We start from the raw sequence: 14,931 nt of genomic DNA, 5'->3' as shown, positions 1-14,931 counted from the left end.
TGTAAAGATTGCTCTCTGAAACACGGTTGTATCCTCACCTATGATAAAACCAGGTTAACAAGGAAAACCATGGGGTCTGTGCCCACAGACTAGGGTGGGGTGGGCTTGACAAAGTAAAAGCCCTTTTGTGTTTGCCATTTAATTTGTGATTTGATCCTAAAGAAAATGGATTAAAAGCATTAGCGTAAAGGGAAGAAGACTCTTGTGCAACTTTGTCTCCTTGGTGCAAGAAAACCGTTTCCTTGGAGTCAATCAGAGTTCCTCATCAGTACACCGCTGATCTTGAGATTGAAGCTTCTTGAATTCTAAATCTTCATTCAGGCCTGTGTTCAAACAACATTTTCAAAGAAATCATTATGAAGGGGTAACAAAGATCCATTTCAATTTGAAGGCACTGATTTTTCTGGTATTGCTTTGCAATTTGCTCCATATAAAGATTGCTACAAAAAAGTATTTGTGTGGCACATTTTTTTTACATAGGGCTGATGTACAAAATTCAGTTGAGAGCTTTTATCTTTTCACCAAAAATGCTTTTGAATTTGGAAAGCAAAATCGTTCTGTTATTTGGAAAGCTCACTATTTTTGGAAATGCTTCAACACAACCACATACTGGCTTGGTAGGTTTCCATTGGAATTTAAGAATCCGATTGACTTTTGGTTGACCTGTTTTCAGCCTACAAGATCAAAAATTTTCAAACAAGAGGAGAGATACAAAATCTTGACGTGAAAGGTGTGTTCAGACCAACTCCATCAGCAGATTATCAGATAATTCATGAAAACTTGTTCAGGCCATCACGTTCCCCCGGGTGCCATTTACACTGGCGAGTGGATACCATGCCCGACCCATAAAACATGTAAAAAGGATGTCTTTTTTAAGATAGGGCATGTTACGTACGTAACGTAATAAGGGTGTCAAAAACACCAAAATAATGAAAAAAAGGATATCAATTTTCGCTAGGAAAGTAATGTGTGTAGGGTCAAATTTGCGAGGGTGTAAAAAATTAAGACTAAAATGTTTTATAAAGGATGTACTTTTTGCCCCATAGTCAACACTACGTGTTTAGGGTACGATTTGTGCGAGATGCAGGAGGTGGGGCTGTACTAAACCCAATATAGCTAAAGGTAAAACCGATGACTGACGTACATACCAATAAAAATATTGCTGTACTTGTTTAGGGGGTCAATTCAGGGAATACTTGCCAAGGGTAGGGTTTCACACACCAATAATTGTTAAGGGGTGCATTTCTAGAATATGGAAAATACTTGTTTGTGGTGCTTTTTCGAGACCCCATGGTCGCGCATGGTATCCACTTGTCAATGGAAGTGGCCCCCCCCCATCCCCGGGCTTGTTCAGTATTCACAAAGGCCTGAAGCAGACACTTACGGGGAGCATTTACATCATGTTCTGATTCCAGGACTGGTGAAGCCATGGCACTCATGCCCAACTACTCACTGGGTTGAGAAAGTTGTCATAGTTTGCTTTCACACTGCAAGAATACCTGTGACCTTGGAAAAATACCTGCAATAGTTTTCATAATCTTGATGAGTACCTACTATTCAGCAGCTATTTTCTTCAGCAATATTACAAGTATTTTGCTTTCACATTGGCAAAAATACCTGATATGTTCTGATCACAGTAAATTTCCCGATCAGAAAATGCCTTGTATTCTTGAACTTTGAGTCGGCCTGCATATACCTCAAGTTGTATATAGATAATTTATAGAAAAGTTGATTTAGAACGCCAACTGATCACTATGCAAGATATAAAGAAGAAAGGAAGAAAACATGAAAATAAACGTGATTCTTTATCTAGGGTTCAGAATAAATATGAACACAGCTTTGGTTGACTGGTTTCTTAACAATGTACCTCTCATCAGTCACTTCTGCAAAGAACTTTGAGTGTCTGTAGCCGTAGCGTTCCATTTGCAAATGGGACGTGTGATACTCGAAGATTAGCAAGTGCCATTGATGCATATCCTTTGGGAGGTTTGAGGTCGTATTTATTTTTTTGCTCACAGTTCAACGTTGCCTAAGGTGGCACATGCTACTACATTAAACATGAATTTGTCTATACTTGGTTCATGAAAATTTATCAAAATTCTATGTTAAAAACCAGAGTGGAATACCTAACCATTTCGTGAGGGTAAATACAAAATTGAAATAAATGTTGAAGATAATATTCAGTGAGTTTTGTTAACACTGGATATGATTATTCAGTTTTGCTTTTAACTCTTGGTTTAATGGAAATTATTCTCATTAGAAAGCAAATGAAAGGGTTAGAAAGCAGCCTTTCCATAATGTAAGCTTTATCTGATTAAGATAATAGGTAAATTGTTAATATTGTAAAGTGGTAATTTTTTATAGCCCCTAATATGAACCGTGATAAATACGCATCATTTCAAGAATTATGTGTTATGATGCAAAAAGGAAATAATGAGTTAGATTGTGATATAAAAGTGATTACGCTAATAGCTTGTGCTGTCTGCAATAAACAACAACTGCAAAGGAAAGAGTGTTTAAAGAAATATTTCTTTTTTCAGAACATTGTCAGACTGAAAGCAGTCATACAAACATCCCCAGTAAGTAAACAGAGGCCAATCATTAGTTGCTAATGGGTTATGATCTAAAATAGGGATGTCCAACTTTCCATGATCAAACAAAGGGCTTGAAAGCCCTGCCATTATGAAATAAATAGTACACATTATGAATTCATGAAGGGAATTGTGAATGAAAAGTGATTACACTAATAGCTTGTCAATTTAATCAGACATGTAGAAACTCAATAGGTAAATGGTAAATTCAGTGTATATATATTTTTTCAGTATATAGTCAAATTATATTTTATATATCAATACATATCTTGTTACCCTATTTTTTCTATATGCTTTGTTCTGTTATACTTTTTGATTTGAGTCTGCTGTGGAATTTCACTGAGATAATGCTCGGTATAAAGAGAGAGAGAGATGGATAGAGAGAGCTAGAAAAGGTGAAAAAGAGATATTGTGTGTTTCATCACCAAAAATATTGTGTATTTTGCAAGCATGAAATAAATAAGAGAAAATAAATATGAAAGTTTTAAAACTTAAAAAAAAACTACTTGAATTTTCACAGAGATATCTCGAAGATCGCTGGAACTTGTGAAATTTAGTTATGAAAATTGTTGGTGTGGAATGAGTAGAATATGCCTCATTTGCTGTCAGAATGTGATTCTCTTTGCGGATTTTTAATTGCAAAAACTTTAGGTCAGGCAGGTGAGCATGTAGATATAATAATCAGGTATTGAGACTCCTTCGATCACCTGTTTAAATTATGACAACTTGTTCGGGTTCACAAATACTGACAAATACTGATCCGAAGGAAACCCTTTCAGGGTTAGTTCTTGAAGTTACAAGCATGTACAGTATCATCTGTTAAGCAGGCGAGGCCACGGCACCCATGCACCAATCCTTGCTGGCTTGAGAAAGTTCTTGTATTTTACTTCCACACTGGTGCCAGTGTGCCTGCGATCTTGGAATAATCTCTGTGAAAGTTCTTGTAAATTTGGCAAGTGCCTACGATTTAGCGGGTAGTTTCTTTCAGGGAAGAAAGGGTGTTTAGCTTTCACATTGGCAAAAGTAACTCATATTTTAAATTTCCTGATCAGAGAATACCTGGAACTTTAAGGCAGTCTGAATACACCTTCTGAGGCTTGACCAAGTTTTTGTGAATGTGGTCTGAATACACCTTTGAGGCTTGACCAAGTTCTTACAAACTTTAAGGCGGCCTGTATACACTTTTTGAGGCTTGACCATGTTCTTATGAACTTCAAGGCCGTCAGAATACACCTTTAGAATTTTAGAGGCTATATTTACATCCATTAGAAGTGTCTCGACCAAGTTCTCTAAATAGGGCCGTCTGCACCAGCCCAAGTTTTCAAATTAGCGTGCAATTTATGATCCGGCAAATTATCCCGATCTGAATAATCTCAAGATTATTTGTAATGGAGACACAATAAGCATGCTATTTCGCTGGATTAATCTTGAGATTGCAATCCCAAGACAACTTGGGATTATTTGCAATCATCCCTCTAGTTTGCAGGAGCAGACGCACGCTGGACTATTCATTCACGGCGTTACACCATAATGCATCACTCCAGCACGAATCGCTCTTCTTGCGATAGTGGAGTCGGGGTTTCTTGAATCTCAAGATTAATTGCGAAGAGGGCTGATCGGGCTAAAATCTCGAGACTGAGCAAACTCGGGCTGGTGCAACACCGCCTATTTACAAGTTTATTTCAAGAACAGCAGCCTCGAACGTGAAACTACCCATTGTCTATATTTCACACTCTCACTGAATCCAGTGAATGCAATTGCGCTATTTAGCCAACTCAGTAATCATTTTCTGCATGATTAATTAAGTATACTGTACTCCCCTCTGAATCAATACTCAGCAGCTCTATAAACGGTCCTTATGAAAGGCTAATATTTAGCATTTAGAATTTAGTATAAAACTAAAGCATGGAGGTTACCATCCATGGTGAAAGCGAGTAACACGGTCTGAACCATGATAAGTGAAATTTGAAGGTCAAGTCCACCTCAGAAAAATGTTGATTTGAATCAATAGAGAAAAATCACACAAGCACAATGCTGAAAATTTCATCAAAATCGGATTTAAAATAAGATATGACATTTCAAAGTTTTGCTTATTTTTAACAAAATAGTTATATGAACGAGCCAGTTACATCCAAATGAGAGAGTCGATGATGTCACTCACTATTTATTTTGTTTTTTATTGTTTGAATTATACAATATTTCAATTTTTACGAATTTGACGATTAGGACCTCCTTGCCTGAAGCACAAAATGTTAAAATAATGGAATTCCACGTGTTCAGGGAGGAATGAAACTTAATTTCACATGACAATGACGAGAAAATAAAAATATTTCATATAATAAAATACAAAAGAAATAGTGAGTGATGTCATCAGTTCCTCATTTGCATACTGACGGAGATGTGCATATAACTGTTTTGTGAAATGAAGCGAAACTTTAAAATGCCATAACTTTCTTATTTTACATCTGATTTTGATGAAATCTTCATTGTTATGCTTGTTGATTTTGTCTCTTTTTATTCAAATCAAGTTTTTGTTGGGATGGACTTGTCCTTTAACTATTGATTGTCTAGAGTTAGCTGGAGTGCTTGCTCGGCATAGTGATATCTTAAGACTTGAAATATAAGTCATATACAGGTATTTTAACAAATTATATTCCTGTCTGTTTTAAATATTTTTTTTTTCAATCCTAAAACATGGAATTCTTAAACATTAGTTTGAAAGCTTCCATTGGGCTGTTTGGTAAAAAGTCAAATCAAAGGATATGTGCATTTTTTATTTTCCTTTCCCTTTTTTGGCAAGTTTGCCAAAATTTGCATCTAGGATTACTTTCTTAAATAAGAAACTGCACATTATTAACCTGTCCCCTTGCATTTGTGTCTGTCTGACTGTTTGTATGCTTGTCTGTGTGTTTTTCTGTCACTGTCTGTCATACCTTGCCTTTCTCTCATATCTCTATCTGAAAGCACATTTTAGCTGACGTAGCCAAGTAATAAACACTCTATCTGGTGCTTGATTTTGCGAAGACAATATCAACATCCAGTAATTCCCAGGCCCAATTGCATCATGGCTTTACTCCTTGTTATTAAAAGTCTGCTCATGTTGCTCACGATGTTTGCAGTTATGAAACCTAACGAACGAATAACTAACATATTTTCATCACCTTGCTTAAGAGTAAATGAATCCATAATGCGTTTGAAATGGAAGATGGTTCAAACAGAAGAGAAAGAGTGTGAAAAGGAAAAGGTTGTGGATGTTGAGCCATTGCCGTAACTATGGCAACTAATTCATTGACGTCACGTTGAGCTGGACTAGTTTCTGCAGTGATAGCTCTGGGCCATATTATGTTTTCTCTCTCTGCTACGCTTGTCACCGTGCCTTGTGATTATTATTGAGCAATGACAGGGACAATGTATCAGAGGAATTAAATATGGAGATGGTTGGAAGAAAAAAGGAGTTGGGTTTAAAGATAAACATAGTTTATTGTCATGAGGTTGAAACTTGGAAAGAATTGTGTCCGAAATCGAGTAGGAATTTTGTTAAAATGCACATAAGAATTAATGTATGCTGCAATATTTGTAATCACCAAAATGATTTAAAATGATATTAAAAAAATGTCCAATACTGTATGTCATGAGTCCACTGTTTTGAATAAATGAGTCCACTCTTCAAAACAGTGGACTTATGAATAAAATAGCATGCTTAACCATGGCAACAGGCATCAATTTGACTTACTGTGACAAGAGCGTGCATCAGTATTGGAATTTTTTAATATACACGATAGAGTATAATTTATATAGGAAATCTGCATAAACCATGGGTTCAACCAATGGTTTTCAAAACCACCTTTGTGAATTTGGGCCATAATGTTTACTTTCACCTTTCCAAAACAGTGTACAGTGCTTTACACATTGGCGTGTCTTGAATTAAGGAAGAATCATTGTTGATGAAAAAGCGATTGATGAAGTAAACACGTTTGTTGATATTAGGGCATCGTGGTCTAGTTATTAAGACTATCGTCTTTCAATCTTAGGGACGTAGTTTCCGATTCTCAGCCATGGCGTGTTTTGCTTCAGCATGAAATTTGCCCACATCATGCTGCACTGAACCCAGGTGAGGTGAATGGGTACCCAGTAGGAAAAAATTCCTTAAATGCTCGAGCGCCCGATCAAGGTAGCAGTGCCAAAGACATGATATTAATAACATAATTATGTTAAGCAGGGCCCACATGAGGCGGTTTCAAACCGCCTCGATCACAAGAATCCCAGTTAAATTACGAGAACTTTTTTTGGCTAAATAATACCCATTAATTATTCCTACATTCACACCGCCCCGCTACGTACCCTTTGGGATAAGTTCCCGAAGTTACGAGCATGTGAAGTATGGTCTGATAAGCAGGCAAGGCGCGAGATTCAAATTCACTAGCCCAGCAGCCACCCACGCCGCCGCGCCCAACGACATGCTGGGCTAAAAGTTCCCGTAATTTGCTTTCACATCGCCAAAATACCTGCGACCTTGGAAAAATCCCGCGAAAGTTCTCGTAATTTCGCCAAGTACCTACTATTTAGCGGGTATTTTCTTTCGGGGAAATTACGCGTAGTTTGCTTTCACATTACCAAAATACCTGGTATTTTCTGATGGCACATTGATATCTAATGCAATTTATGTATTCTTAATTAAGCCTACCTTCAGTTTTGGCAAATCCCCCCCCCCCGCCAAAGTGTCACTATTCCTATTAACTTGCTATGGTGTAGAGGATATAAACTAAAAATATGTTTTACTGGATTATTTTTTTCAGATTTTACATCAAAATATAACTTGATTGGGTGCTGGATAAAAAAAAAATATTTGTGTATTTTATGTCTTTTAAATCCCTTATCAAAGAATGGAATTGGCTTAAAATTTCATCATCGATAGCTTTCTAATTCAGGTATCCAATAATCAATAAATAATAGTGAGTGCTCAAAGGGCCATTTTAAATAAAACATTGCAGAAAGAGGGCGCTACAGTTGCCACCTTCAAACTCTACTGGATGAAAAACTGCCAAATTGTAAGGTAACGGTCAAAACACATTAGTAGCTGCTGCACTTTTATAATATTGGAATATAATGAGACTAATTCACCTTTAAACTGACCCTTAATCAAAGCTTGTGAAAGGCTTAAAGACCCTGACCGGTGTAAAAACAATCATATATTAAAAGAAAGGCAATGATTCATACAATACAAATATACCAAAAATATTCTATACATCTCCTTCCATTTTTAAGAAATATTAGATAAAAATCAAAGAAACTGCTCTTCCAAAGTACGCTTCGATTGAGCACCCCACGTCGCCTGGAAAGGATGACGTCATGTTGTGTCTGGAGGGTTGCGATTCCATAGGTTTGTGTACAAAAGCATGGGGTATTTTCTTCCATTTCTATATCATGAATCCAATTTTTTTCCGTTTTCAGATGAAAATGGCACTCACAATTATTCACTGTTGAAATTGATGGAAACCTACAACTATTCACTGCCTTTTTTGTGACTTCTTTGTTTGGCTCTTATTGGGCCTAAATTGCTATGTCAGGAAAAGTTGTGATACATAATCTGAATGCAGATAGATTTGAAATCTACGCCAAATAAGCAGGAAATAAAAAATGGCAAAAACTAGTTCAAAACTGTAGATTTCATAATTTAAGCATGTAGGAAAAATATATGTGATATCACTCTGTGATGGAAGTGAAGAAAATGAAATGCGTAATCTGGAAAGCAAAACAATAACCCAGTTTTTCTGTGTACAAACCTATGGAATCGCGACGCTTCTTACACAACGTGACGTCACGGTCTCGAGGCATTTGAAAAGCACAATAAAGCCTATTTTCTAAGCCGGGTTCGAAGCCCGATAATTGGAATATTCTTAAGCAAAATACTCAGCTGGGAAGGGTGAAAATGAATCAAGCTCACAATGCTGTATTTAGTACCTTATAAGCTTTCGATTGGTATATAATTTGTCAATTTCATTTTTGGGTCCGGTCTGGGTCTTTAAGAAGATCACCTGAACACACCTTTCGTGACTTGGGAGTAGGGGATTTCCTCATGCTTTTCATCTGATACAGATACACCTGCCAAGGTGTATGGGTTCATGAAATTGGTGTCATGATGGAATGCTTCATTCTTGGCTTGAGTCTTTGCATCCCAGGCATCTACTGGCACAATGTTATTCCGTAGAGCTGGAATTCATCTGGTATGATCAGAGGTGATGTTTCGTTGTCATTATATAAACCAATGGAGATAATATGTATTTAGCTTGATTTAACTCCAGGGTATGCAGTGCCATGGTATTTTGATTCGGGGGGGGGGGGGGGGGAGGTGTTGGCAAGGCAACCTATGTTTTTCTGAATTAAATTACATGTACAGGGTTTACACAAAATTGCATGACCAATATCTCAATTTTTAATTTTTCCATTCTCTATTCTTTAAAATTGTCTTTCTTTTATTATTTTTTGGGCTTAAAAAAGAAAACTATTGGGGGGGTGGTCAGTGTGACATAGAATGTTAGAAATTATTTTAGCAGTAGAACTGTTCCCCAATATGATATGACATATGTATGACATATGATACATGTATTTCCTCATTTTAAGTTGTTAGGTACCCCCCCCCCCCCAGTTTATTATTTGTATGCAGTCAGCATGTTGTTTCCTGTGTCAGCTACACCAGGAAAGGCACATGGTATTGAAATGAATATAATTTCAAGCAAGACTGAATTGTTTTAATTGAAAAACCCTGTTCTAAAAAAGCAAGCTGGTGTGTGATAAACACTTTGGGATCACTTCCAACCTATTCCTATCAAAATCAGATTTCTATACCAAAACCCAAAGTTAATTTTAGGATGAAAAGTTAAAAAAAAATGAATAGGTGATGATGAAAGGAAACAGAATAACTGAATCAGGGGAGTAATCCATGAAATAATTTTGGTCATGAATTTGCCCTCGACCAATCAAAGTCTAAGATTTTCAGTAACATATAAAAATAGTCATAACAGCCAAGACCCTTGATCGTTCTGCACATGAACCTACCAGGTCTATGATGATGCCCCTTCCTTCTAAAACACTCCGTACACATGATTTACGACTCTACCAGGAAAATTCTACAAATGGGAAAGTGATAATTTGTCATTTATTCCTATTTCCAGGGGTGCACACTACCTATCCATGGTTAAAACCAAATTTGTTAAATTTGATTTGTATTGTTTCAATTTTACAGATAGCAATAGCTGATTAAATAATGTTTATTGTTTTGGACTATCACTGTCAAGGTCAAGTTTTCATTAATTTACAAATTAGTGCCCTTTGCTCATTCAGGTTTTCATAAAAAAATCCCTTCAAACCACTCTTTTTATTTTGTAGCCATAGTATATCAGAAAGCTATACACAAGGATTGTATTTTTAAACTCTCAGTCCAATCCATACCCGGGAGGGGGGGGCACTTACATTGACGAGTGGATACCATGCGCGACCCAAAAACATGTAACAAGAATGTCTTTTTCAAGATAGGGCACGTTACCTACGTAACGTAATGTAAAGGGTGTCAAGAACACAAAAATAATGAAAAAAGGGTATCTATATCTATGTGTTTAGGGTCAAATTTACAGGGATGATAAAACAAAAAATAATTTTTTTTCATAAAGTATGTCCTTTTTGCCCCAACACTATGTGTTTAGAGTCCGATTTGCGCGAGGTGTGGAAGGTGGGGGCCGTATTACACCAAATGGCATGTAAAGGTAAAACCGCGGCGACGATCGACCAATGGACCCGTGACATAACAATACTTGTTTAGGGGGTCATTTCAGGGAATACTTGCCAAGAGTATCGTTTTGTTTCCAATACTTTTTAAGGGTAGGGTTTCAGACGCCAATATTTGTTACGGGGTACATTTTCAGAATATGGAAAATACGTATTTAGGGTGCTTTTCGAGACCCCATGGTCGTGCATGGTATCCACTCGTGAATGAAGTGGTCCCCCCCCCTGGGTCCATACATTAAAAAAAGGTTGTAGGTTTACATAAAAAAATACTTTTTTAAGATTCTGCAACTCAACATTTTATTCTTGTCAATTTTCTTGGATATTGTAAACTCGTAACTACAGATTTTAAATTATATAATTCACCCAACATGTTTATTATGAATATGATTTAACAGTGAATTCAAATTAGAAATGAAAATAGTCTTCAGTTTTCAGCACATTTCTGAAATCGTAAAAGGAGAGAAAGAGGTCATGTGTAGTTGAAATAGTGGACCTGAATATGAGTTTAAATTTGTTTGATGCCATGGGCAAATTGATGAATCATGTACTTTGGGATGATCTAAAAATACCAGTGACTGAATTAAAGGCTATGTTTACATCCATTAGTTGAGTGGTTAATATTTGCACACAGCCTTTTTAAGCAGGCTACCCCAGTGTGAAATTTTATTGAACCGTCGTTTATGAGAAGTCTGTCAATCCAAATTGGTAAAGCTTAGGTTAATATTGAAACGGTAACTTACTAAGCCATGATACATTTTTAAAACAGTTTTATAGAATGAATAATTGGCTGTACCATATGTGTTGGGGCTTTCTTCTGTTAAATGAGTAAAATGTTATTGGCATTTTTGACAGTAATATGTAAAACTACAGCAGTGCTCAGTGGCCTATTTGAGGTGGATTGATCACATCGGTATTAATGCATATTTTACCACTGTCTCACATCGGCAGGGTTTGTGAGCAAATTGACTCATGGTCATCAGTTATATTGATGATGTGTATCACACCACACCTCGTGTCATTTTGACTATCACTTGATAGTATGGTTTCATATCCTAGCCTTTCATGAAAGGATATTTTATCTGACAAGTTTTGTATTATCTGACAGTTACCATGGTAAAAGTACTTCTCAACCATTAAAAAAAACCCATAAAGTTGTCAAATCTGATAACTTGTCGGACAACAAATGTTGATGAGTGTTCCCCCAGGTGCCACCTGGTGTCATTTTGATTGTATGGGTTTGCTGCTAACAGTCATTTTGATGGTGTGGATGGTATCCCACTGCTGCCACCAGTCATTTTGATGGCATCAGATTATATGCCACTGCTGCCACCAGTCAATGTGGTGGTATGGGTTCATATCCCACTGTTGCCACCAGTCATTTTGATGGTGTGGGTTCATATCCCACTGCTGCCACCAGTCATTTTGATGGTGTGGGTTCATATCCCACTGCTGCCACCAGTCAATTTGATGGTGTGGGTTCATATCCCACTGCTGCCACCAGTCAATTTGATGGTGTGGGTTCATATCCCGTTGCTGCCACCAGTCATTTTGATGACATGGTTTATATCCTGTTGCTGCCACCAGTCATTTTGATGGTGTGGGTTCATTTCCTGTTGCTGCCACCAGTCATTTTGATGGTGTGGGTTCATACCCCACTGCTGCCACCAGTCAATTTGAAGGTGTGGGTTCATATCCCACTGCTGCCACCAGTCAATTTGATGGTGTGGGTTCATACCCCACTGCTGCCACCAGTCATTTTGATGGTGTGGGTTCATACCCCACTGCTGCCACCAGTCAATTTGATGGTGTGGGTTCATATCCCACTGCTGCCACCAGTCAATTTGATGGTGTGGGTTCATACCCCACTGCTGCCACCAGTCATTTTGATGGTGTGGGTTCATATCCCACTGCTGCCACCAGTCATTTTGATGGTGTGGGTTCATACCCCACTGCTGCCACCAGTCATTTTGATGGTGTGGGTTCATACCCCACTGCTGCCACCAGTCATTTTGATGGTGTGGGTTCATACCCCACTGCTGCCACCAGTCATTTTGATGGTGTGGGTTCATATCCCACTGCTGCCACCAGTCATTTTGATGGTGTGGGTTCATACCCCACTGCTGCCACCAGTCATTTTGATGGTGTGGGTTCATACCCACTGCTGCCACCAGTCATTTTGATGGTGTGGGTTCATACCCCACTGCTGCCACCAGTCATTTTGATGGTGTGGGTTCATATCCCACTGCTGCCACCAGTCATTTGGATGGTATGGGTTCATACCCCACTGCTGCCACCAGTCATTTTGATGGTGTGGGTTCATACCCCACTGCTGCCACCAGTCATTTTGATGGTGTGGGTTCATATCCCACTGCTGCCACCAGTCATTTTGATGGTATGGGTTCATACCCCACTGCTGCCACCAGTCATTTTGATGGTGTGGGTTCATACCCCACTGCTGCCACCAGTCATTTTGATGGTGTGGGTTCATATCCCACTGCTGCCACCAGTCATTTTGATGGTATGGGTTCATACCCCACTGCTGCCACCAGTCATTTTGATGGTGTGGGTTCATACCCCACTGCTGCCACCAGTCATTTTGATGGTGTGGGTTCATACCCCACTGCTGCCACCAGTCATTTTGATGGTGTGGGTTCATACCCCACTGCTGCCACCAGTCATTTTGATGGTGTGGGTTCATATCCCACTGCTGCCACCAGTCATTTTGATGGTATGGGTTCATACCCCACTGCTGGCACCAGTCATTTTGATGGTGTGGATTCATACCCCACTGCTGCCACCAGTCATTTTGATGGTGTGGGTTCATACCCACTGCTGCCACCAGTCATTTTGATGGTGTGGGTTCATATCCCACTGCTGCCACCAGTCATTTTGATGGTGTGGGTTCATACCCCACTGCTGCCACCAGTCATTTTGATGATGTGGGTTCATACCCCACTGCTGCCACCAGTCATTTTGATGGTATGGGTTCATACCCCACTGCTGCCACCAGTCATTTTGATGGTGTGGGTTCATACCCCACTGCTGACACCAGTCATTTTGATGGTGTGGGTTCATACCCCACTGCTGCCACCAGTCATTTTGATGGTGTGGGTTCATATCCCACTGCTGCCACCAGTCATTTTGATGGTATGGGTTCATACCCCACTGCTGCCACCAGTCATTTTGATGGTGTGGGTTCATACCCCACTGCTGCCACCAGTCATTTTGATGGTGTGGGTTCATACCCCACTGCTGCCACCAGTCATTTTGATGGTGTGGGTTTATATCCCACTGCTGCCACCAGTCATTTTGATGGTATGGGTTCATACCCCACTGCTGCCACCAGTCATTTTGATGGTGTGGGTTCATACCCACTGCTGCCACCAGTCATTTTGATGGTGTGGGTTCATACCCCACTGCTGCCACCAGTCATTTTGATGGTGTGGGTTCATATCCCACTGCTGCCACCAGTCATTTTGATGGTATGGGTTCATATCCCACTGCTGCCACCAGTCATTTTGATGGTGTGGGTTCATACCCCACTGCTGCCACCAGTCAATTTGATGGTGTGGGTTCATACCCCACTGCTGCCACCAGTCATTTTGATGGTGTGGGTTCATATCCCACTGCTGCCACCAGTCATTTTGATGGTGTGGGTTCATACCCCACTGCTGCCACCAGTCAATTTGATGGTGTGGGTTCATACCCCACTGCTGCCACCAGTCATTTTGATGGTGTGGGTTCATATCCCGTTGCTGCCACCAGTCATTTTGATGACATGGTTCATATCTCACTGCTGCCACCAGTCATTTTTGTTGTGTGGTTTCATAACCCACTGCTGCTGATGGAAAATATCAAAGAAGGAGACAGAAATTCAACAGAGGTTAACATTTTGTATATGATTAAGAAAATATTTTATTACTTTATGGAAAATGTTCTCCCATCAGCCTACGTATACCATTGCGTTTACTCTCTAAGACATCTTTCATACATACAGTATATTATGGAAATGACCTACTAATTATAAACCAATAAAAACATGACATGGCATAGTGGGAGAACAATTCTTGTTTTACAACACCAACAAGCTAAAAGTTATATGGTCTAAATCTGTTGGTGAATTTTCATTGAATGTTTTATACTAATTTTCTGTTTGTATTGTATCCAGCTCAAGTTTACAGAAGACTTTCCCTCTAAAGAGTACATAAGAGTTGATGGGAAAGTAATTTTTACAAAGATTATTCGTAGTAGGTCCATATTTCGAGTCAATGCAACAGTTACAAAAATGTGTTTGCTGTCCTCTGCTGTCATGTTGGGATCTGTGTGTTTGTTTCGCCTTTGCTGTACACAAGTGTGTATTTGTGTGTGTGGTAGCCAGGCAGTGCTTTGCAGATAATTGAATTGACCCCTTCTGTGTATGCATAGTGTGTGTGTGTGTTTATGCAGGGTAGCTTTCTGTTCAGTTGAATGGGAGCCCTGTCAGATGTGGCTTCAGCAGCAAATCAGAGGGGAAAATGTAGGCTAGGATTTCAGACCCTTTGACAAGCAACTTTTTGTT

The 14,931-nt window shown here is 39.0% G+C and overlaps 1 protein-coding gene across 1 annotated transcript; it reads right to left on the bottom strand.

Annotated features, from left to right (window-relative positions):
* Window positions 1–11,893: 11,893 nt before the first annotated feature.
* On the bottom strand, window positions 11,894–12,526 carry LOC121409334 (bifunctional endo-1,4-beta-xylanase XylA-like). The gene has a single exon (XM_041601269.1). It carries the CDS (start codon window positions 12,524–12,526, stop codon window positions 11,894–11,896), a length of 633 nt encoding a protein of 210 aa, XP_041457203.1.
* Window positions 12,527–14,931: the final 2,405 nt, after the last annotated feature.

Source organism: Lytechinus variegatus, chromosome 2, assembly GCF_018143015.1.
Source record: "Lytechinus variegatus isolate NC3 chromosome 2, Lvar_3.0, whole genome shotgun sequence".
In the NCBI taxonomy this organism is placed as follows: domain Eukaryota; kingdom Metazoa; phylum Echinodermata; class Echinoidea; order Temnopleuroida; family Toxopneustidae; genus Lytechinus; species Lytechinus variegatus.
Note: the sequence above shows the minus strand (reverse complement) of the source record. Positions and strands in the feature narration are given on the sequence as shown.